The sequence below is a fragment of the Dermacentor silvarum genome, chromosome 5 (genome assembly GCF_013339745.2).
Source record: "Dermacentor silvarum isolate Dsil-2018 chromosome 5, BIME_Dsil_1.4, whole genome shotgun sequence".
In the NCBI taxonomy this organism is placed as follows: Eukaryota; Metazoa; Arthropoda; class Arachnida; order Ixodida; family Ixodidae; genus Dermacentor; species Dermacentor silvarum.
This window is the reverse complement of record NC_051158.1, coordinates 75507342-75530149: the sequence shown is the minus strand read 5'-3', so window position 1 is coordinate 75530149 and position 22808 is coordinate 75507342. Positions and strand designations below refer to the sequence as shown.

The window sequence follows — 22808 nt, the reverse complement described above, 5'->3', positions numbered from 1 at the left end:
AAGTTTCAGCGTGCAAACTCCCCGAATTTCATGTCCAGGCAGTGGTTAGTACATTCTACGCATCGTTCTTCCTATGCAACGTTTGTGACACGTGAGAGATGAGGTGTGGAATAGTCAACGTAGATGAACGAAAGTGCATTTTTTCTTCTGTTGTGCACCGCTGAATATTCTGCTTAAACGCAGCTTCTAGCCTGCAGGTTTGTAAGGCTGTTTTTAACATAGAGAGAGCTACTGTTACACTAAATGTAGCTGTAGAGCTCGGATGAGCAAACCAAATGAACTGAAGCTCGTTTGACGCGGACTTCATAAAAATATTATTTGCTGTGTTATAAACGTGCAAAAACGTTGCGACGCATGGCGTGGAGTGCACCTCGCATTCACTCCGTCTTTCATGCGTCACGTCGACAGCCTCTCCAAAATATTTACGATCATTTGGCACATGAGGCACTTCAGACCGCTGTATTCATACCTTGCGGCACCCGTTTACAACTGCACGGAGACAATCCAGACAAAGCTTTTTCGCTGTACCCATATATGGTGTCACATTTTGTACGCGAGGGCAAAATTTCCTAACAGGGTTGGTTTAATTAAAACCTTAAAAATGGAGGCAGGTTGGTTTAGGCGAAAGAACTACAGCGTGTCTTGAAACCTCGGTATGTTTATGGCCACACTCTAATCCTTTTAATTCAAGAAGGAGTATTACCTTCATACAAAGGCATAATTCATTTACTTTCGTATAGTTTTTGTACTGCTAACGGAAAAACTGCTTCTGGTTTGAGATTAGCAATGAGCTCGAACGACCTCATAAAACACTGAGCACTGCATGGCAAGAAATGTCCCACCAATGACATCACCGAAAGATACATTATTCCAGTTTTCGTCACTCACGAGCTATTGCTTGGTATGTTATTGAATCCCAAGTATATATATATATATATATATATATATATATATATATATATATAAACTTCATTTGACCCGCCGTGGTTGCTCAGTGGCTATGGTGTTGGGCGGCCGCATTTCGATGGGGGCGAAATGCGAAAACACCCGTGTACTTAGATTTAGGTGCACGTTAAAGAACCCCAGGTGGTCCAAATTTCCGGAGTCTCCCACTACGGCGTGCCTCATAATCAGAACTGGTTTTGGCACGTAAAACCCCATAATTTAAGAAACTTTATTTGGCTGGAAAATATTTTAAGTATCGGTGCGTCGGCACCCCTATATATTTTGTTGCATTGAAAATTGTGATTGTGGGGTGTCGGCTGATCAAACGGGTGAAGTTACATTTCCATATGCAATGGTCACTGCGGTGCACTTTCTGTAAAAAAGTATGTGTTTTAGTCAATGCCTGTGACCACGCTCACGCATTTTTGTGAGTAATTTTTGACGCAGCAATACACTTCTTCATGCTTTATATTATTATTTGCCACTGCTTGGTGTTTCAACAGCCTTTGCCATGATCCTGATGTTACCTTTATTGCGAACATTTTTGAAGCGTTTCTGCCGAAAACCTAATGATTAGAAAGTTTACAGGGTTGTCTCACGTGCAATAATATTGGCAGCCTAATATTTTTTTGTGAAAGCATCAACACGCAATTCATAAATACACCGCCTACCTTCACGGCTCCTCCTGGAATATAAGTACCGCGCGGGAACTTTGTAGTTCTCGGCTTCCGCGTACTATATATTGGATCTGAAAGGGCAAAATATCATTGAAAAGCCGCTGTATACTCCAAGCTTAACAACTCATTTGTAGCACCACTTTCATTTCTGCACACGACAAACACTCTCGACTATACCATTCCTAGGAAACGCTCCTCTAACCGTGCGATTTTATTATCACGATATCTCAACCCTGTACTCACAGAACATTTCTCACATAACTTCTGCTCAACCAGGTGATGAACAGCTACGATTATATTCATTATCAACAATTACGACAGGCACCATTGCATTTGGAGAATACATAGGATACGCAAATAAGACATGTACACGTTCACGTTTTAGCACTCTGAGGCAGCGAAACCTTGGGCAGTCGGTGATACAAAGCGTGTCATTCTATCCAGAGTGATAAATAGGTGCACAACAGCCCATGCCAGTTTTCGAGAAGCGGTGATAAGTACGGCTTTTATGGTAAAATGAAGTACTGACAGCAATATCTCGTCGCTGTCTTCACGCCCACGCATGTTCTCTGTGTTGCGATAGTCGTTCAAGAAGCCTTGTTATGGAGTACATAGTCCCGACTCCTCACTTGTAACTTTAGGCTCGTGAAAGAGTAACAAATACTCCACAAAATATTTCGCTTGTTAAACGCACGTGTAAGCAATTCTATTACAGCTGTTCCATTGCAAGATATATGCCGACGCTCTGGCTGCCGCAGAGCGTGAGTTACGCAACTGTATTGCAGGTATAGCGTGCACGACAACGGCAAGCCAAGCTTCTCTGTACATGCGGCTTACAATTTACGCAAATATCAGAAAACAGATGTTCGTTTGTACCTTAAACCATTCAATTTTATTAAGATGTTAATAACGCGTGTAATTCGGACCACCACTTTACAATGCAATAACGGGGACAACACAATCGCGCAGCAAGTTCACGCTGGTCATGAATCAAAGAAAACTACAGCAAACAGTAAGCTCGTGAAATTTGGAGGCATTCATATCCAAAAAATAGTTACAGCATTTTGGTGAAGCCTAAAGAAATTTAGCACTTAGAAAGATTGTTGTGTTTTTTGTGGCTAGGGAACTTTCAATTAGTTTTGAAAAAACTATACCTCTCGTGTTTAAGTAGGTATGTAGCTAGGTAGCTAAGTAGGTAGGTAGGTAGGTTTAGGTAGGTAAATATTAGGTAGAGAGGTACGACGAACGCTTCAACTGGAGCGTGGTGGAGCAACTGGAGCGTGGAGCCAATAGGTGGCTATGACAAAGAGACGGTGACTTGAAATGACAGGAGCTTAGGCTTGAATACTACGCCGTCTTTGAAAGCAAGAGCAACGAGTGAGTTTGGTAACCGTCTTGTCAGGAAAAGATCTGCAGGTAAAGTGTAAGGGGCGTAACAAGACCAATTGTGTAGCTGCGGGTTGCATCGGTAGCTTTCGGGTTGCTCCCTATGAGAGCTGTGTCATATCACATGGCGAGTCAGTTTGTCACGTGTCATGTGACGCCCGCGTCAATGTTTGAGCACGTAACACTGTATTAAAAATTCCAGTTCTGAAAGCTGGCTGAAAGAGGAACAATTGTGCGCAAGACGGATGCACACAAAAAAATCGTCATTGAATTGCTCTGTTCGAGACGTTCTCAAGATTCCAAGAGCATCTATTATTATTATTATGTTGCGTGGGCGAGTTCACACTGTCTGGCTGAGAAGAAATTCGCTAATGTCACTCATTAACTCGTGTTCACACTTTAAAGACACTCGATGAAGTGGATATTAAATGACACAAAACAAGGTATTGGTTTAGTGAGTAATATTCCCATAAAATTTTCACACAGGTATGAAGAAGATGTAAAGCAAAGGAACGTAGCGTCGCCAGAGAAAACGTGTGCGCGTATAGCGGACAGCAAAAAGAAAATACGACCAATGTATACAGAGACGCCACAGTCACTGCAGAACAAGATGCACGTGTTGCTTATTAGGTTGTAGCTGACTGTGTTAACATATTTGATTTGTATAAGTGTCTTGTGAGCATCTGAACATGTGGGCCAATGTTCTTGTTGTAAACTTTGCGAGAACCATGAACTGCTCTGCCTACTCTCCACCTATGGTTTCGATTAGAATAGTTGCAGATGATATTTTAAGCTGGGGTAATTTTGATGATGTCGATTGTGGCCATGACACGGAGAAAAAATGGTGTTTCCGCAGGAGAGAGTGGCGTGAGGCACCAAAGAGCTTAGTAAGGTCTGCAGTTGGGCTAGTTGGTACATGTCTAGAAATGATTTTAGGAGCAACAAATCAGACACAGATAAGAGAAAGACACGGACCGGCGCCTGTACGTGTCTTTCTTTTGTCCGTACTGTATCTTTTGCACCTAAAACCATTTCTCGCCAGAGAGCAAGCGTCGGGGACTGCAGCTTACTGACCTGTGGTGCAAGAGATCTTGGCCCTCAACTACCGGGTGTCTTGCTGCCGCGCGGACTTGATAGGCGATGTACCCGAGGCGTCTTGACCTAGTGGCCGGCAACACTTGTTTGCCTGCTGTCTGTCCTGCGTACCAGTGGCCAGCTTTCATAGCGTCCTGGTACAGTTCCTCACCCTAAGGTTCTGGTGGCTAGCTCCTCTAGGGCCCTAGTGCCCTGCTGCCCACCTTTGGACGTGGTGGTCCAATGTCCTACCGGCCTGCGGCTTTCGGAGCGCGGTTGACGTGCTAGCCCTTTGCTAACTGAAAGAAGTAACCAGGCGTTCTGCAGGCCTGCTGTCCGCCTCTCCCGCTAGGTCGGGGGATCCTTGCGCACATCATCCAATGTCTAGTCCAATCGACGCCGAACAAATCTCTCAAAGTTTACTACGTATTGTTCCTACTTGTGCCAGGTATAGCGCCTCTGCTTTGTATTTCGATTTTGCATTCTGTAACCGTGTTGGGCTATTGGAGCATGCAATTTGTAGATATATGTGTATGCAGTCCTTACCACACTTTTTTAGTGGGACACAGGCTCCATCTGAACTCCTGTAGAGCGTTTCATTGCACGCGCACGGCCATGTCCCGGGGCTGCAGGACAAATATGCGACACGGGGGCACATGTTTTGGCGTACGAAACCGCGTTTAGTGCAGTAAACACGTTTTTTCAGGTTGTCTTCGCAGCTTGAACCTGAAGAAGGAAAGAAATTTGTTAATTTCAAAAGCAAACATACAGGGATACGTTTACTTGATATTTGAAATAAATGCCAATGAAACTTGCTATTTATTTAATAATGAAATGGTATTGACAAAGAGGGAGAGGCATTGTCAAAAATAATCCACAAACTCAACTTAAGCTTTTCATCTAAAGCTATAACTCGTTTTACGCACACTTATAGCTTTGTTTCTGACATCTGTCATTTTTTCGACTATTCGGTGGATGCCTTGTTTACCTGAGCCTTGGCGTTTATTCAATAGTTTCATACGAAACCGCGTAAACAAAGGTTATTAGATTAGGACGGTCCATATTCAGAAAGGAAAAAAAAGAAAGGGTGGTGGGTGCTGATGTGACCAGCTAAGTTACTTGAGTGTTCAACGCGGCTTATATATATTTTTTAATTCTATTCTTTTGTTTGGATATCCAGGTTACGGCACACCGTTTGTAATGAGTAACGCGTGAGTAGTAATAAATACTGTTTGTTCAACAGGCACTCTACGTTATTCAGAGAGGCAGTTATTCTAACCGTAAACTATTTGGTTTTGTCAGCACTGCTCTACTCATGCGTATTGCTACCGTTGCAATGGCTTTCGTTTCTGCCACCCAAAGGAGCAGAATATTGTTACGGGGAGTATTTAAATAACAGTAAACGGCTAGCGCTTGTCTAGTCAAGACTGCACAGAGCGCACATGCAGGTTCCAGCAGGTTTCAGCTCTACAGGAGAGCCTCTGACCCAACCCCACTACAACGTCTTTGTCTTCGTCATTGCTCGTGACATTATCCCCGGCCGATGAAGCACCGTCCCAGTGCTTGTTGTGATCAAAATGGGTTATCACAGTTGCAATGTTTGAGGCGGGAAACATGTACGATGTCACTTCGTGGTGTGGCAGTCGATGAGGTGGATGTCATGGGAGATATCTAATAGGTGACAGGAGTCACCTGGCGCAGCACGTGGTAGTGCCCGACGTACCGCGACATTAACTTTTACAGAGGCCGACACGACGAGATAGGAACCAGAGAAGGACGAGAGAGCCTGGTAGAAAATCAGTATCCTGATGTTTACAATCGTAAATGGCCTTTTGTGCGGTCTGCGATGACGAGAGCCGAGCGCGGGCTACTGTCCGCGCGACGAGCGCACGCATGATGGCATCTTGCGCATAGGGAGTCGTGGACGTGGATGCCGTTCAGAAGTGAGCGAGGTGTCAAAGGGTAGTAAGGGATGGCTTCCAAAGAGGAGATGGAAGGGTGAGTAGCTGGCAGTTTCATGACGCTATGAGTTGTATGCAAATGTGACAAACGGAAGCGTAACGTCCCAATCGTGATGGTCATCGGAAACGTACATAGAAAGCATGTTGGTCCATGTACGTTTCCGAGGACCACCATGATTGGGACGTTCAGAAACGTACATAGAAAGCATGTTGGTCCATGTACGTTTCCGAGGACCACCATGATTGGGACGTTCGGAAACGTACATGGAAAACATGTCGGTCGGTGGCCGCATTTCGATAGAGGCAAAATGCAAAAACGCCCGTGTGCTTGCGTTCTAGTGCACGTTACAGAACCCCAGGTGGTCCAAATTAATCCGGAGCCCTCCACTGCGGCGTGCCTCATAATCAGAACAGGTTTTGGCACGTAAAACCCCAGAAACAAGAAGAAAGCATGGCGGTCAGTGTATGGTTTAGGCGTTCGGTGAGTCCATTGGTTTGAGGGTGATATGAGGTCGTGAAGTTGTGATGAGTAGCACATGATCGAAGTAGAACAGCGACCGCGATCTGTGAGTAGGTGACGCGGAGCACCATGTTGTAGGATGACGCCGCACAGTAGGAGGTCGGCTACGTCTGTGGTGCAGCTGGCTGGCAGCGCTCGAGTAATTGCATATCGAGTGGTATAATCCGTAGCGACCGCAATCCCTTTGTTTCCTTTCGTGGAAATTGGAATGGGACCGAGCAAGTCCAGGCCCACTCGATAAAACGGCTCGGTTGGAACGTCAATTGGCGGAAGGAGACCAGCAGGTTGAGTCGCAGGTTTCTTGCGACGCTGAAACAGGTCACAAGAGGTTACGTAGCGGCTAACGGATCGATAAAGGCCTTTCAAGAAAAAAAAACGTAGTGGTATGCGATCATAAGTTCTTGAGACGCCTAAGTGCCCGGAAGTGGCGGCGTCATGAAACTGGAAGAGGACATCCATGCGCAGGTGATGCGGGACAACGAGCAGGAGTTCTGCGTCATCGGAATGCATGTTGTGGCGGTAAAGAACGTTATCCCGAAGTAAGAACGTGTTGATGGAAGGGTCGAGGGTGCCGGATTGCAGACGGTCAATAAGAGAGATTAACGATGAGTCTCTACGTTGTTCGTCGGCCACATGGGTGAAGTCTGTTATCGCCAAGACATAGGTGTCGGGGTCTGTTTCAGTGGAGTCGGGTGGTTCGACTGGATGGCGGGAGAGGCAGTCGGCATCGTTGTGTAACTTGCCAGATTTGTACACTACCGAGAACGTGTACTCCTGTAATCGTAATGCCCAACGACCGAGCCTCCCTGTTGGGTCTTTAAGTGTTGACAGCCAGCAGAGCACTTTATGCTCTAGCTGTTATGACCATGAACCGCCGTCCATATATGCACGGACGGAATTTCCATATATGCACGGACGGAGCTAGGCACTCCCGCTCAATAATGGTGTAATTCTTTTCCGACTGCGACAGAAGATGACTAGCATACGCTATCACACGGTTGGCTCCGTTCTGTGCTTGGGCGAGGAGAGCACCAATACCATGGCCGCTTGCGTCGGTGCGAAGTTCTGTTCTAGCAGCTGGGTCAAAATGAGCCAGCGCAGTTGGTGAAGTGAGGGCAGAAATCAATGACGCAAAGGAAGTCACTTGGTCCGCGCCCCAAGAAAAGGCCGCATCCTTTTTGATTAGGTCCATGAGGGGTCGAGCAATGTCAGCGAAGCTGAGAACAAAGAGGCGAAAGTAGGAGCAGAGCCCAAGGAAGCTGCGTACTTCTTGCGTGGACCGTGGAACCGGGAACTCGCTGACGGCACGGACCTTGTCAGGGTTTGGTTGGACACCAGTAGAGTCGACTAGGTGTCGACGCTACAAATTTGATTTGGTGGCACCCAAAGGTACACTTAGATGAATTGAGCTGGAGGTTAGTCCAACGAAATATGTCGAGAATGGCCAATAGACGAGGCAGGGGGCTGTCAAAGCTGGGCGAAAAAACAAAGACGTCGTCCAGATAACAGACAGGTCGACCATTTCAGACCGCGTAGAAGAGTGTCCATCATGCGTTCAAAAGTTGCAGGAGCATTACACAACCCAAAAAGCCATAACCTTAAATTGGTAGAGGCCGCCGGGTGTGATGAATGCGGTCTTCTCGCGGTCGCAGTCATGGACGGCAATTTTCCAGTATCACGAGAGGAGATCTAGCGACGAGAAATATTTCGCACCATGGAGGCAGTCGAGCGCATAATTAATTCGTGGGATAGGATAGCCATCCTTCTTCGTTACCCGGTTGATATGGCGATAATCGACGCAAAACCGCCAGCTATTGTCTTTCTTTTTCACAAGCACAACAGGGGATGCCCAAGGGCTAGAGGAAGACTCTATCAGATCTTTATCAAGCATTTTCTCAACCTCTGTTTGGATGACTTGGCGCTCAGAGTGCGACACTCCGTAAGGGTGCTTGTGAACGGGGCTGGCGTCTCCAGTGTCGATGCGGTGGGCCATGACATACGTACGGCCTAGTGGACTGTTCTCAACATCAAATATGTCAAGGTACGAAAATAGGACCCCACGGAGTGCTTTACATTGGGAAGGTAACAGGTCAGGGGATATCATTTTGTCCAGAAGTGCCTGGGTTGGCGCCGGTATGACAGGTTGGGTCACGGTCTCAGCGTCATTAGCGAATGCCGAAACAGCGCATTCTTCCAGAGCAGTGTTGCCAGGTTTGGCTATATATAGCCAAATTGGGCTACGGGAAAATTTTTTTGGCGTCGACTTGGACGAGTTGGCTACGTGGCTATTTTTGGGCTACTGAAAATCTGCGACTTGGCTGTGTTTGGGCTATATGTGGTGCCATAATCCAAGCTCCAGAGGTGGCTCTGATCGGGTAGAAGGAAATCTCGAAAGCTGTGTTTTAGCTGGCTGAGCCGGCCGCGTGGCTGCGCGTGTGTGCGTGTGCGAAATGACCCCCCCCCCCCCTTCCCCGCCTTTCCTTGCCTCTGTGCGCTGTTGTCTGCGCCGGTGGCTATGATCTTTGATGCACTTAAACTTACACCCTGCTTGACCGTTAGGCAACCGATCACCGGGCATCGCGATGAACCTGGGAGTAGTGTGTTTTTTACAGTACACTGTACTGACAGGGCTAAACTCAGGAAGGGAGAGCAATAACATAGGGTCGGGGCCGTCGGGCGATCGTGGCGCCGACATGCCGACATGAAAGAAGGGAAGCACGTGTGGATGACACGCTCAAGTGTGTTCATGGCCATGTCTTCCGGATGAAGTATCGCGCCGGGCACAGCTTTCGATCTACCCCATGTTTCTGGCCCAAAGCTTTACTGCCATTTTCCTTTTCCTGCTAGATGAATATTTCTTCGTGCTTAGATTTGAGATTAATTTTGATAGGTTGGATGTAAGATCGGATCCTCCTCAGGGAGGAGAGTCCAAACATGGGGAAGTGAGCCAGGTATGCGAGAACGTATAAAAGAATGGGAGCAAGACCCCGAGCCAAAGGTGGGTTCTGGTACTTTTACTTCTAGATGGTTTGCCCGTAACGTCATGGATGTAGGTACTCATTCTGCCATTATCGAAACATGTTTGCCACGATGACATCAGTGCACCTCGTCACATGAACTTCCCCCACCGTGTTAGCTTAGCTTGTGAGGTGTCGTGCTGCTGGCTCGATGACACGGGTTTGATTACCGGCCACGGCGACCGCATTTCGATCAAGGCGAAATTCAGGAACATCCGTGTACTTAGGTCTACATTAAAGAACCGGAGGTGGTCAAAATTAATCTGGAGTCCCCCACTGCGTCATGCCTCCCAATCATATCGTCGTTTTGGCACGTAAAACCCAAGCAATTATTAGAGTTTTAGAATAGGGGTCTCAAACGTATTGGGGCCCCAAAGAAATAGCGTCGAAGCCACTGCATATGCGCAAGACGCAAACTGTGTTTGGGTTTTGCGTCGGGCACGCTATTTCATCGACTTAGTGGGAGCTCCAAAAGCTACCTCGAAAGCTTTCGTCAACAAACATGGTGGCGCCCATCAAAGCGATGGCTGTAACCTAGCACAAAACTGGGCTCGATTCGTGGTAACGCGTGAAGTTTGTAAGCTAGAAGAAGTGATTGCGGTTATCGCTTTCTCTCAACTAACATGTGTTATGAAGATTGATTCATTATACGCCGCTGATTCCGAATTCAATTACCGATTTCATGGCTCGTAGGCCTATCACGGATTGACTTGGCTGAATGAAGGTACGTAAAGTTGGTTACTCAAAACTAAGCGGAACAAGTTGCTTGCCGCTAATAGAATAAGCTCTAAATTGTAATTAAAGGCGAAAACACGAAAGTCTAAATTACTTTTCTTATCGTAAAATGGTATATTTTATTTTAATATTTATAACAGCTTTTCTTTGACGCCGTAGTGACGCTGCAAACGCAACACGCTATCCGCAAACGTAGAACGCCTATTCTAAAACTCTCCATTCCGGCATGCCCCAATGCTAACTCTCGCAAAGTTATTTGGGGCCCTTCTATAATTTTATTAGCCATCAATATGGTTTGCATTTTTGACAGTAACTCGTTTTGACAGCATTACAACTGTTATCAATTTGTTGTTTACCATTGCTCTTTGTGCGCCATCGCGGCTTTTACCATTTCGAGTGAGTTAGTTCGGGACGTGCTCGTCGCCGAAAACGACTGCGCGCTTCTTACACTAGTTTGCCGGTTTGCGCAGTAATCTTTTAAAGCCTCGCTTACACCGATTCAGACAGTGAGTGGCATCTGTTGTCTGCCCCTTTTCTTAACGCATGTTCTTGGCGTGCTAGAGATCTAAGATGGCGGCCAGGTTGATGTAAATTGACACTATATAGGTAGTGTGTGTCCCAACTAATCCAGGCCAAGCTAATTGAAAAAAACAACAAAAAACGAGAAAACAAGATTGGACGATGAGACAAATAACGCGAGATATCACAGCGCGAAACACTTGTTTTAGCTCATAAAAAAAGAAGCCGTGAGCACGTCGCCGTCGCAGATCGCTGGACAGCTAAACTTCTACGCCGTAGGCTGATATAACGTGAGATATCGATGACGGTGAACATTATTTTGTGTTCACGACAGCTAAAAAGCAGAGTTCGTAGTTAATACTACTGTAAATAAATAAAAATAACTTAGTACTATCTGCCTTAAAATAAAAGCACTGATTCGCCCTCTGCAGCGATTGGCTAGAACTTAAGAGCTTCCGGGGCCAACCAAAAAGCATTGTGCAAGCATAATGTCCAAGGTATATGTAAACTGGTAGCGAAGCTTCCATAGAAGCCCATACGCTCACAACATGGCGGCTTATCGGCGGTTCATGGGGCTTATCGCCATCTGTGTGAGGAGGGAACACTTCCACCGGAAGAAAAAATAATTTGACGTCATATCCGTTAAAAACAGAAGTGACGTCATTTTGTTCTCATAGGCGCGAAATTTGTTTTCGGAGGCCTGCCATTAGAGCTGTATATTCAAATGCCCCACCATTCGACTTGATGAGCGTTCCGAGCTTTCAGCGCGGAAAGCGTTGCAGGAAAAGGTCAGCCGTACGAATGACGAAATCGCATACTTTCTTTGGAGGCCGACGAACGCTTTGGGCGTAGATTGCGTAGAGTGATCGTCCTTTCGTCGGACGCCAAGCCCGTCGGCCAGCGCTGTCGCACGAAAACAATTAAAGTAAACAAGTATCTGACCGTCACAACTCACTGCTTTTGACTGTACAGGTTAAGAAACAATAAAACTACCCGCGTCACCTACTTCAGACAAATGTCGACATGCAAAACAACACAACATGTGAGGGGGGCGTATTGTAACAGGTGAACTTTACGAGCGTGCCCCCACGCACTCCCAATTGCTGCATTGCATTGCAAGTGATAGCGGCGTCAACGCTCGCCGCTATCGATGGGCGCTCTCACGGTGGGCGCTGAAAAAAATGTATTTATTAATAATGATCAAGTAAAATAGAGTTGTATCTCCTCGCCATGCGTATATAAAATGGATTAGAAATTTTATTCTTGTTGATTGAATATAACTGCGTGTCGCTTTAATTAAAAAACGTCTTTTTCTTTCCCAGTGTTTATTCCCTCCAAATATAATCGCGCTTCATTCGCTGCTCCCATAACCACCCTTGCTGATGTTGGTGACAATTGGTTCGGAACCGCTTTTTGCCCGAAGCTTCGCGACCTATGTGGAGCGACCTTGTAATGTCTCTGTTGTTGATGTAAAGGGCCGACCGTCACGGCGACTCGGACATTTTGTTACGACGGGTTGTGCAAAAAAGGATTGCCGTATTCGAATGTGAAAATGTATACACAAATAAAATTCCTAATAAAAATGGCTATATTTGGCTACGTAATATTTGCGCTACTTTTCTGTTTGGCTACATTTGGGCTACGACTTCTCTCGCTTTTGGCTACGCCGCCTCGTCGGACCTGGCAAGACTGTTCCAGAGCTGACAGTTCGGCTAGTGAAATTCCTTGAGGAAAAACATGGGTCAAGTAGCAAAGTTCAGGACTGGAAGCAGCGATCTGTTGCTGGCAACAACCACGGCGGTATGAGGCAGCGCGATGTTGCGCGAGAGGATCAGGTCTGTGGGGGGAGCGACCACATATTGTCCACAATGACCACAACGACCACAATGAGCATCAGGGACTGGGGGAAATGGTGACATAAGGACGTAGGTAGCACCCTGCGCGGGTAGTCGTAGAAACTCCACGGAACGTAGGCGAGTGTTACTTGATGCCGCGTCATCAGGACACAATGGCAGTTCGAGCCGCAAAATGCCAGTAGAACAATCGATGAGGGCAGAGCATGCGCTCAAGAAGTCAATACCAAGAATGACATCATGTGGGCAAGCGTCGAGAACAGTGTAGGGAGCTGATGTATGGTGACCGGCAACAGTAACGCGGGCAGTGCACATACCAATCACCGATGATTGGGTGCCGTCAGCTACTCGCACAGTAGGAGGGACGGCAGGTGTTATCACTTTTCGTAGGCCGCGTTGGAGCGTAGAACTCAGAACAGATATGTGGGCATCAATATCAATGAGAGCAGTAACGGGCACGCCATCGACGAGAACACTGAGCGAATTGCGTCTTGAAGTAGGGTTCAATAGAGGTTTTGCGGTCCTTGTCGTCAATGCAGCCTCACCTCTCGGAGCCGCACTGGCTAGTTTCCCGGGTGGTATCCAGAGTAAGCCGGGGAAGGAGAGCGACGGTGTTGAGGGGAGCGCGACTTGGGACTCTGATGGATTGAGGGGAGCGCGACTTGAGCGCGACTTGGGATGATGTTTCATTGTGCGGAAACATCGGCGTAGGTCGATTCAGAGCGCGAAGACAGACGGTGAGGATCACGGGCCGCAAGTTGGTCGTCGAGAAGAGATGTACTATAGTACGGGTCACGATCTTAACGGCGGTCACCGGGGAAGCTTGGTCGGTAATTCTGACGCTTGCGGCAGTGGCGTGAAATGTGGCTGACGCGAGAGCAAGAAAAACAGATTGGTTGATCGTCAGGCGTCCTCCACTCAGATGGGTTTCGGCAGCGGGGTGTGAACCGGGGAGCGGAAGCAGCAGCAGCAACAACTGGGGCGGTGTGGTGTTCAGTGTGAGGATCGAAAGCGCACATGGGCGGAGGGGCGGAACTGGTGGCTTGTGGAAAAAGGACGCCCATATTTGCAACCTCTTGGCGGACGTCGGCCTGAATGAGGGATATTGTCGCCAAATGGTCGTGAGCAGTGAAAGAGAGAGAGAGAGCAAGGAGAGGAAAGGCAGGGAGGTGAACCAGAAGAGCATCCGGTTTGCTACCCTGCACTAGAGGTAAGGGAAAGGGGGAATAGAAAGAGAAAAATAGGGAGAGAATGAGCACTGAGTACACGTAGGACGATGTACAGGGACACTATAGGCGGTCTCTTAAACCGGTGCACTTCAAATACAGTACTAATGCACGCATCACTTTTTGTGCCAGTGACGGGTGTAGCCACGGCCGAGTATCTTTGACTGAGAGAACGGTCTCGAGTCCAGCCGGTTTAAAGTTGTCCTGACAGAGAGGCGTTGTACGTCGTAGCGAGGACAGCTACACAATAGGTGCTCGATGGTTTCCTCGCACACACAGGAGTCGCACATCGGGCTCTCGGCCATTCCCATACGATGTGAGTAGGCGTTCATGAGCGCCACTTCCAGCCACAAGCGGCACAGCAAGGTTGCTTCGCCGCGGGAAAGGCTAGATGGCAGTTGTAGCCGCAGCAAGGGGTCCAACATATACAATCGGCAATTGACGGCACTTGAACTCCATAAAGCTTGTGACTTTTTGCGTGCTAGCAGACGAAATTCTCTGGTAGTGTCCGTCCTCGTCAAAGGTATTGTACGCGTCTGGGTGTCTTTTTGGGCAGATCGGGCAGCCCTGTCAGCAATGTCGTTGCCGATGATGCCACAGTGAGCAGGAATCCACTGGAAGACTATGCTGTGCCCTGTTTCCAGAGCATGGTGATGTACTTCTCTGATGTCGGATATCATCTGCTCGTAAGTTCTGTGATGTAAGGCTGACTTGATACTGTGAACGGCTGCCTTAGAGTCACAGAATATGACCCATTTCTGTGCCGGCTCTTCGCTGACGTAGGTCACAGCTGCATGGAGGGCTGCAAGTTCTGCCGACGTAGATGTAGCCATACGTGAGAATTTGAATTTAACTGCAACTTGCTTGGCTGGAACGACGAATGTGGCAGTTGAGCTGGTAGGTGAGGTCGAACCGTCGGTATATATATCTATGTAGTCATGATATATCTGGTGCAATAATAGGAGCGTCAGTTGCTTCAGAGCCAGCGATGGATGATTGGCCTTCTTGGTGATTCCGGGAATAGTAAAATTCACTTGAGGCTGTCGCAGGCACCACTGGGGAAATGAAGGCTTCGACGCCGGTGTAAAAAATGACGCTATACACTCTTGATGGGTGCTAATCACCTTTGAAAAGGTTGCTTGAGGTCTCTCCGCTGGCAGGGAAGCTAAGCGATGGTCGGGAATCCTTGACAGATGAAGAATGTGCGCTCTGAGGGAGTCGGCAGCTACGTGTGTCTGGATCGTATGTTCTCTCGCGATGGCTATTGTTGCTGTTGTTGAGGTGCACCAAGGCAGCCCTAAACACGTGCGTAGGGCTTGACCTTGTATGCTCTCCAGAGCGCGAATGTTCGTCTTGCATGTGTTTGACAAAACTGGCAGACTGTAACGCAGGAGTCCCAGGAACAGTACCCTGTACAGCTGCAGCTTAGCATGGACTGGTGCACCCCAGTTTTTCCCGCAGAGAAATTTAAATACCTAAGCAATAGCAATTAACTTCTTCTTCAGGTAGACGCAGTGAGGGGTCCACGAGAGGTTACGGTCGATGATGATACCCAGAAAGCGATGCGTCTTAACATAGGACACAGCTTGACCGTTGATTGAAACGGGATACAGTGGCATTTGTTTGCGCGTAAAGCCAACCAATGCGCACTTTTCTGTAGACACACTGAGGCCTTGTTCTCGTAGATAAGACGCCGTCATGGGTGTCGCCCGCTGAAGCCTGGCCCGCACCTGAGGCCGAGTCACTGCAGAGGCCCAGATGCAGCTGTCGTAGTCGTATATAGAGACATGAACTGTCCGCGGTAAATAATCCACAAGTCCTACCAAGACGAGGTTGAACAATATAGGGCTCAGCACTCCACCCTGCGGCACACCACGGCAGATGTAATGTTCCGAAGTTGGGCCGTCTTCAGTCTGTAAGAAAAAGCACCTCTCGGTCAAATAGTCCCGAATCCATTGATACATCAAGCCACTAACTCCCACAGCTTCAAGTGAGTTCAGTATGGCCTCATGGGCGACGTTGTCGTATGCTCCTTTGAGATCGAAAAAAAGTGCAACCGGTAGGCGCTTGAGGACTTTCTGTTCCTGAACCCAGGTAACGAGGTCAATAACATTGTCGATGGACGAGCGACCTCGACGAACGCCAGCCATGGCATCCGGAAAAATGTTGAATCGCTCGAGGTACCATTCCAAGCGAGCAAGAATCATCCTGTGTCGATCGGACGCGCAATCGGACGATATGATAATAAATCAAGAGGAGACTTTCCAGGTTTCAGAATGGGGATCAAGCGGCTCGATTTTCATTGTTTAGGAACAATGCCGTTTCGCCAAGACTCATTGTAGTAGTTGAGCAGCTCACTACCTGCGTCATGTCCAAGGTGGCATAGGCCATTCAGTGTCGCGTCAGTAGGGATGATCACGTATCCAGCCACCCGCGCACAGAACTCTTCAGCCACTTCAAACTGCGAGCGGTGTTGGTAGAGGGCCAGAGCAGCAAAGGGCTTCCTTTGATGCGGGCATGAGCGAAGACCCCTAACCGTTCTCCATATGTGTGAGAGCGATCTTCGGGGATCAAGCGTCTGACAGGAAGATTTCTATCGCTCGTCTTCCAATTTATTCATACGACGCTGAACTTTCTTTTGTATCCGTCGTGAAGCCCTCAGGTCTAGAACGGATTTCGTGCGCCGATACCTTCTTTCCGCTTGTCGGCGTTCCGCACGCAGCCTCTCCAGTTTTGTGTCGAAGTGTGTTCGCCTTGCTGACCTTGTGAGCGAGCACATGAATGCTTTCATTGAGTCCGCGATTTCGTCTTCTATATTGTGTGAAAGGCCTTCCCGACATGCGTCATCCATATGCTCCTGAAACCTTGACCACTCAACTGTAAGCAAGACTGTAGAGGAGCATTGCCCAACTCCACTAATCTTGATGTATGTTAGCATATGGTCGCTTCCATGTGTCTCTATGTCAGTAAACCATTCGGCGCTCGAGGCGAAGCGTCGTGACACCAAAGTCAAGTCTAAGCAGCTACTATAGGTCGTGCCTCGCAGAAATGTAGGGCTGCCATCATTCACACAGCACATGTCATGGTCGGCAGCAAAGGAGGCAAGACTCCTGCCTCTGGAATCAATTTTAGTGCTTCCCCATAGCTCGTGATTCGCGTTAGTCACCTGTGATAACCCAGGGGCCATTGGTCATTAGCAATATTTTCTTGAGCCTTTTGCCATCAAAGTGACCCGCTGGGGATATGTAGGCTCCAATAGGTGTAAATGACACAGTCTTCTTTTTTACATGCAGGTGCCTGATAAGCGGCTGGAGCCATGGCGTCGAGCTCCTAGCCAACAATCCTGGCCAAGTTGTTAGGCGTCGAGAACGGAGGGGGCATCACGGGATCTTCGCACGAGGAGGTCGCAGCTGTGTTAGGGAGTCTGTTAAAGCGCTGAGTAATCCGCCTGCTTCTTGCTTGTTCAAACCGTCGGCATTCTGTCATGATGAAGTCAACCGTGCTTACACATGAGTATGTTGAAGACATCGTCAGCTATGTCTTTCAACACGTGGCCAACCTTGTCCGCCTCGGGCATGTCGTTGTCAATTGTTCGGCACAAGGCTAGCACGTCTTGGATATATGCGACGTACGATTCCGTGGACGTCTGAGCTCTGGCCGCCACCTCGTTCGGGGCTGTCACTTGTCGCATGGCCGATCGGCCAAGAAATGCGCGCATCTTCCCCTTGCATACGTCCCAACTTGCCAGTTCTTCTTCGTGCGTGTTAAACCACAAGCGAGCCGTGCCCCGTAGGTAGAAATTGACGTTGGCGAGCATTGCATTAGGGTCTCATCCCGCCTGTGGTGCTTTCTGACGCGCTCGTACAGTAGGAGCCAATCCTCGAAGTCATCGTTGTCCTGCCGCAAAACTTGCCGGGGTCGAGGGGATGCTCTAGGATGCCTAAGATGCCGAAATTTGGATTGAAGAGGTGAGGAACAAGCTCATCTTGATGGCTTTCTTGGAGCAATCTACACCATTTACATCGTTGTTAACACATATATAAATGGTTTGATAAGTGCGCTTACGTTCACGCTTGTTCTGAAAAAATTTCTTCAGTGAAGCTGATACATACTTTGAAATATGCAACCCGTTCCAGCTATGACAGCAGTAGAGAATTCGAAACTGATTTCCGTGGGTATGTTCATACGATAGTCAATGATGACTTACTCCGTCATCCATCTTCTTAGAAGGTTTTCAAACTCGCGACCCGGTTTAGACGAAGCAGACAATCTCAAGGGGCTGCATGCCTTTGTGCTAAGTCGCATTCTCTATGCCTCGCCTTACCTGAACCACTCCAGTGCGGACAGATCTAAAATCAACGCTTTAATCCGCATGTCTACTAAAGCAGCGCTCAACGTACCAAGGAACACTAGCAGGGACAGGTTCTTAAAATTAGGAATGCCCAACACTATACAATAATTTATAGAGATCCATCCACAAGCAGAATACTCTCGCCTGGCTTGCACATAAACAGGACGGTATATACTGCACTCGCTCGGAATTCGCATACCTGCACATGCTGTAGATTTATTATCTCTTCCTCGCGCCATGCACGCCGCCCTTATCATCAAACCCCTCCCTAAAAACGTCCACCCAGAGCACCATCAATCCCGCCGCTTCGCGCAAGCCAAAGCTCTCCATGAAGCATATGGCACATTAGAGGATGTGCGCTGGCTGGACGCCACGTGGGGTCCTCACGATCAGACCATTTTTTAGCTGTGGCTTATCATCCAGCAGTGCGCCCCCCCCCCCCCTTACCAACTTCATAGACTCCCCCTGTGCCCCGGAAGAAGCAGAGGAAGCTGCTATTGCCTTAGCAATCGTCCAAACCAATGTGGCTTACATAGTTAGCGACTCCAAAGCAGCCATTCCGAACTTTGGCCGCGGGCGTGTGCACCCCCCAGCGTGGCAAATATAGAGCATGTGCGCCCAATATTCTAATAGACGTATTGAGCTTGTGTGGCTGCCGGCTCACTCTGGCAATCCCGGAAATGAGGCCGCCGATAACATAGCCCGAGGAATTCTTAGCTGGGCAAATGGCGACCCCAGCCGGGATTTCTCGAGGGAGCCGGCACACACGTTCTTCGTAATTACCCAACAAGCACGCCTTGCCGGTCAACTCTACCTCCCTCCACACCCCCGACTATCCCACTTCAAACAAATCCTCTGGTGGCGATTCCACACCCGAACTCTTCCCACCCCTCAGCTCCTGTCCCACTTTCGCCCTGTTTCGCCAGAGTGTACTCTCTGTGGAGAGTCGCACGCCACCTTAGACCACATCCTCTTCGGGTGTCCTACCGATCCTCCCCCTAGGGACAGCCCGCCATCGGAACAAGGGAGGAATGGGAGGCGCTCCTTGCGCCGCTGGACTCGAACACGCAACTTCGCTGCGTGAAGCGGGGTGCCAGTGCCATGGCCTTACGTGGCCTGGACACATGCGCGTAATGTGAGGACTGTGAGGTGGCCCTGGGCCCTTGAAGGGTCCAAACTCGCTCCCTTAATAAATTTTTAACGCAACAGGGTTAAGGGCCCCGTGTCGCAGAAAATCCGACGTGGGCGTGCGATGTGATCGGGGGGCGGAGAAAATCATCCCCAACCACTCCGATCGCGCAGGCACTCCACGTGGTGCACTTTCCCATTCAGCGTCGGATCCGCCATCCGATTGTTTACCAGTCGGCGTCGGATTGTTATTTGAATGTACGAGAAAACCTAATTCTGCTACGAGGAAACTCAAACACAAACCCCTTTTCCAGCATTTCTACCAGACCTACAGCCGCGGGTTCAGGTACTTTACATGCGAAAGGGATATCCAGATGGCGCTCGCATCCACGGCAGGTCAAATTGGGACTTGGCCTGCTAATTCGTTTTGGACACGCCCGCGCATCGGGGCAATAGCAAACAATTAATAATATAATAAAAAGGTGCTAGGGCTTTCACATTTCAATACAAGACCACTTATATTGCGCCTGTAAAAATGTATTTTCAGCAATGCATTTCTGTCTGAAAGTGAAGCCGAATTTAAGAGGATCGGTGTAATCTTGGTCTTTGTAAGCTGGCTTTCCCAAGTTCAGTGTTTAAGTGAATGAAGCCTACTTGCCGTATGCGAACAATGCGATGCGAACGGGTCCCGATAACGCTGTCGCGTTCTACTCTTAAAGGCGAAGCTTAAGCGTCCTCCAATTTTTCCATCCATTAATGAATGATGACCTCAATGGAAGATCTGCTGTAGTGGGAAAGAGAGTCCGGAACCACTGAGAGAGGACGACGAAGTCTGGCAGCCCGGTGAACGGGATTGCAAGATTTCATCATAATCGGGTAGTGGCTGCTGCAGATAAATGAAAAAATATTACGCTTTACCTCCACGAAACTGCAGTGAAAGTTTACTCTTAGAACAAACTTTAACGCGAATTTTATATTTCTATCGCTCTCTATAAGCCCCTTCCACCGACAGCGCCCGCCTTTTCGGCATGCGCTACGTGACGTCAGGAAATTAGGAGCCACTGCTGTGTCGGCTACTCCGAAATTGGTCGAGACCAAATCGGGCGTTTTTCTCTGCATGCTCTGTGATCCAACAGCGAAGCAAAATCGTCCTAATTGAGTTGTACACGCAGTTGCGTCACTTAGGCGAAAAAAAGGAGCAGCTGTTCGGTATCCTATCGAGAGGGGCGTTTAGAAGTACATCTATACGTTAATTAAGCATGGTGCCACGCGTGTACAAGCAAACATGAGCACATGTCCCTCGATGACCGCGAAAACCCGCTGGCAGAACGCCGGAGTGAGTAAGCACGGCTGCAGCAGCGAGCACAAAATTGACCTTCTTGTTGCCGCGTGTATAACCCCGAAACCGGTCTCCCCCCGGAGCCTTGTGGCCCTGGCGGGTGCGGGTGGGGCCGACCAAAGTAGAACGTGCATATCCCCACCCCCTCCCTACCTTCCCTAAGGAGCGTTGCGTGCGAATGGAAGACGACGCGCTTTTTTCCCGCTTCCCTTCCTTGCATGCGCGAGAGTGAGCCGCAATCGCCGGCAAACCCTCGGAAGTTTTCACTAACACATACAGCATACAGCGTGCGGCGACAATTTTAACCCCCTTGAACTTCATACGGAACCTCACGGCGACAGCTACGGCGACAACGACGGCTAAAATGCACCAGCAGTGTCCATATAATTTTTTCGCGATAATTATGCTGCAAATGCTCAAGCAAGTTTTAAGCACATTTTAATACAACTTGAGAAGCAGTTCGGTAGGGTGAAGCAGTGGTATTTCCTTAGCGTGTATGATTGCTACTGCGTTTGATTTCCTGTCGCGCGTAATTTTTATTCTTTTAAATGCGAAACATTTCTTCGCGAACATTTCCCCCTTTGCCAGTATCTATCTATCTATCTATCTATCTATCTATCTATCTATCTATCTATCTATCTATCTATCTATCTATCTACCCACCTTCGTCTTGGTGTTCTCATGGTCGTTTCGTTAACTTGGTATTTACCAAAATTAACATGGTATGAAAAGAGTGTACGACGAACATAAATGATAGGTCATGACATAATTATCATTACACGCGTGTCATGTAGGTGATGAAACAGCTGCATACGTCTTGGTGCTATCATCGCCGTTTCGTTAACTTGGTAGGTACCAAAATTGGTATAGTATGACAACAGTGCATGACAAACATAAATGATAGGTCATGACATGCATGTCATGTAGGTCATAAAACAGCCACCTAAAATAACAACGACCCAAACAAAAAAAGATTAACACTCCAAAATCACTGAAAGGGGTTTGGAAGTGGGTACTAAGGGAAGGAAGCGATGATGGTAGAAGTCAAAGTCTTGAGCATGAGTCTGCAAAAATGACAATGACTCTGCAAGAAGAGATTAACACTCAAAACTGTAAAGCCTTCGGGCGATTGAGAGTACGAAAATAAATAAATAAATAAATAAATAAATAAATAAATAAAAGCCACTGAAATGACTTCTGCTGTGGGTACTAAGTGAAGGAAACACTAAAGGATGGTGGTAGAAGTCATAGTCATGAGCATGACTCATCAAAAATGACAATGACTCTGAAAAAAGAGATTAAGACTCAAAACCCACTGAAATGGGTTGTGACGTGGGTACTAAGTGAAGGAAACACTAAACAATGGTGGTAGAAGTCATAGTCATCAGCATGACTCCGCAAGAATGACAATGACTCCGCGAGAATGCATTAACGCTCAGAACCCACTGAAATGACTTCTGACGGGGGTAGTAAGTGAAAGAAACACTAAAGGATGATGTTCGAATTCATAGTCTTGAGCATGACTCAGTAAAAATGACGACTAAGCGCGAAAGCACTAACACTCGAAAACCACTGAAATTGGTTCGTACGTCGGTTCTAAGTGAAGGAAAAGGCTAAAGGTTGATGGTCGAAGCCAGTCATGAGCACGATTAAGGCTTTCGTCTTAAGGTCTCTTAAGCCTAGCTAAAGGAAGTCCTGAGGAACTCATGACATGAATGTCATGACATGCGTGTCACGTAGGTCATAAAACAGCCACCTACGTCTTGGTGCTCTAGTGGTCGTTTCATTAACTTAGTAGGCTTCCCGCACACTGCTTCGCATAATATCGATTCCCACAGGGCGTGGGATCTACCGGCTTTTCTTTTTTTTTTGCAGATTTTTTGCACCGTTTCTTTTATGTGGCGAAAAGGCTTTCACCGATATGTCTGACAGTAGCACATTTCAGCAAGCAACGCTTGCTTAAGTACGTTCACGTAGCTGTTTCTACACTACGTTTATTATTGCGTCAGCATTAGGAAGGTCGTGAAAGGTTATGTCGCTATTTGTGTAGGGCAAGAGAAAGAAAAGGAGTGGAGAG

General features: G+C 47.9%; 1 protein-coding gene across 2 annotated transcripts in view; it reads right to left on the bottom strand.

The window, feature by feature from the left end:
* LOC119452459 (uncharacterized) overlaps window positions 1-22808 on the bottom strand; it is a 63994-nt gene that overhangs the window by 25048 nt on the left and 16138 nt on the right. For both annotated transcript variants that reach the window (XM_049667140.1, XM_049667139.1), the window contains exons 3-4: window positions 4629-4808; window positions 1617-1693 (exon numbers count right to left, since the gene is read on the bottom strand). In XM_049667140.1, coding sequence (XP_049523097.1) covers window positions 1617-1693; window positions 4629-4808 — 257 coding nt within the window. The remainder of the gene's footprint in view (window positions 1-1616; window positions 1694-4628; window positions 4809-22808) is intronic.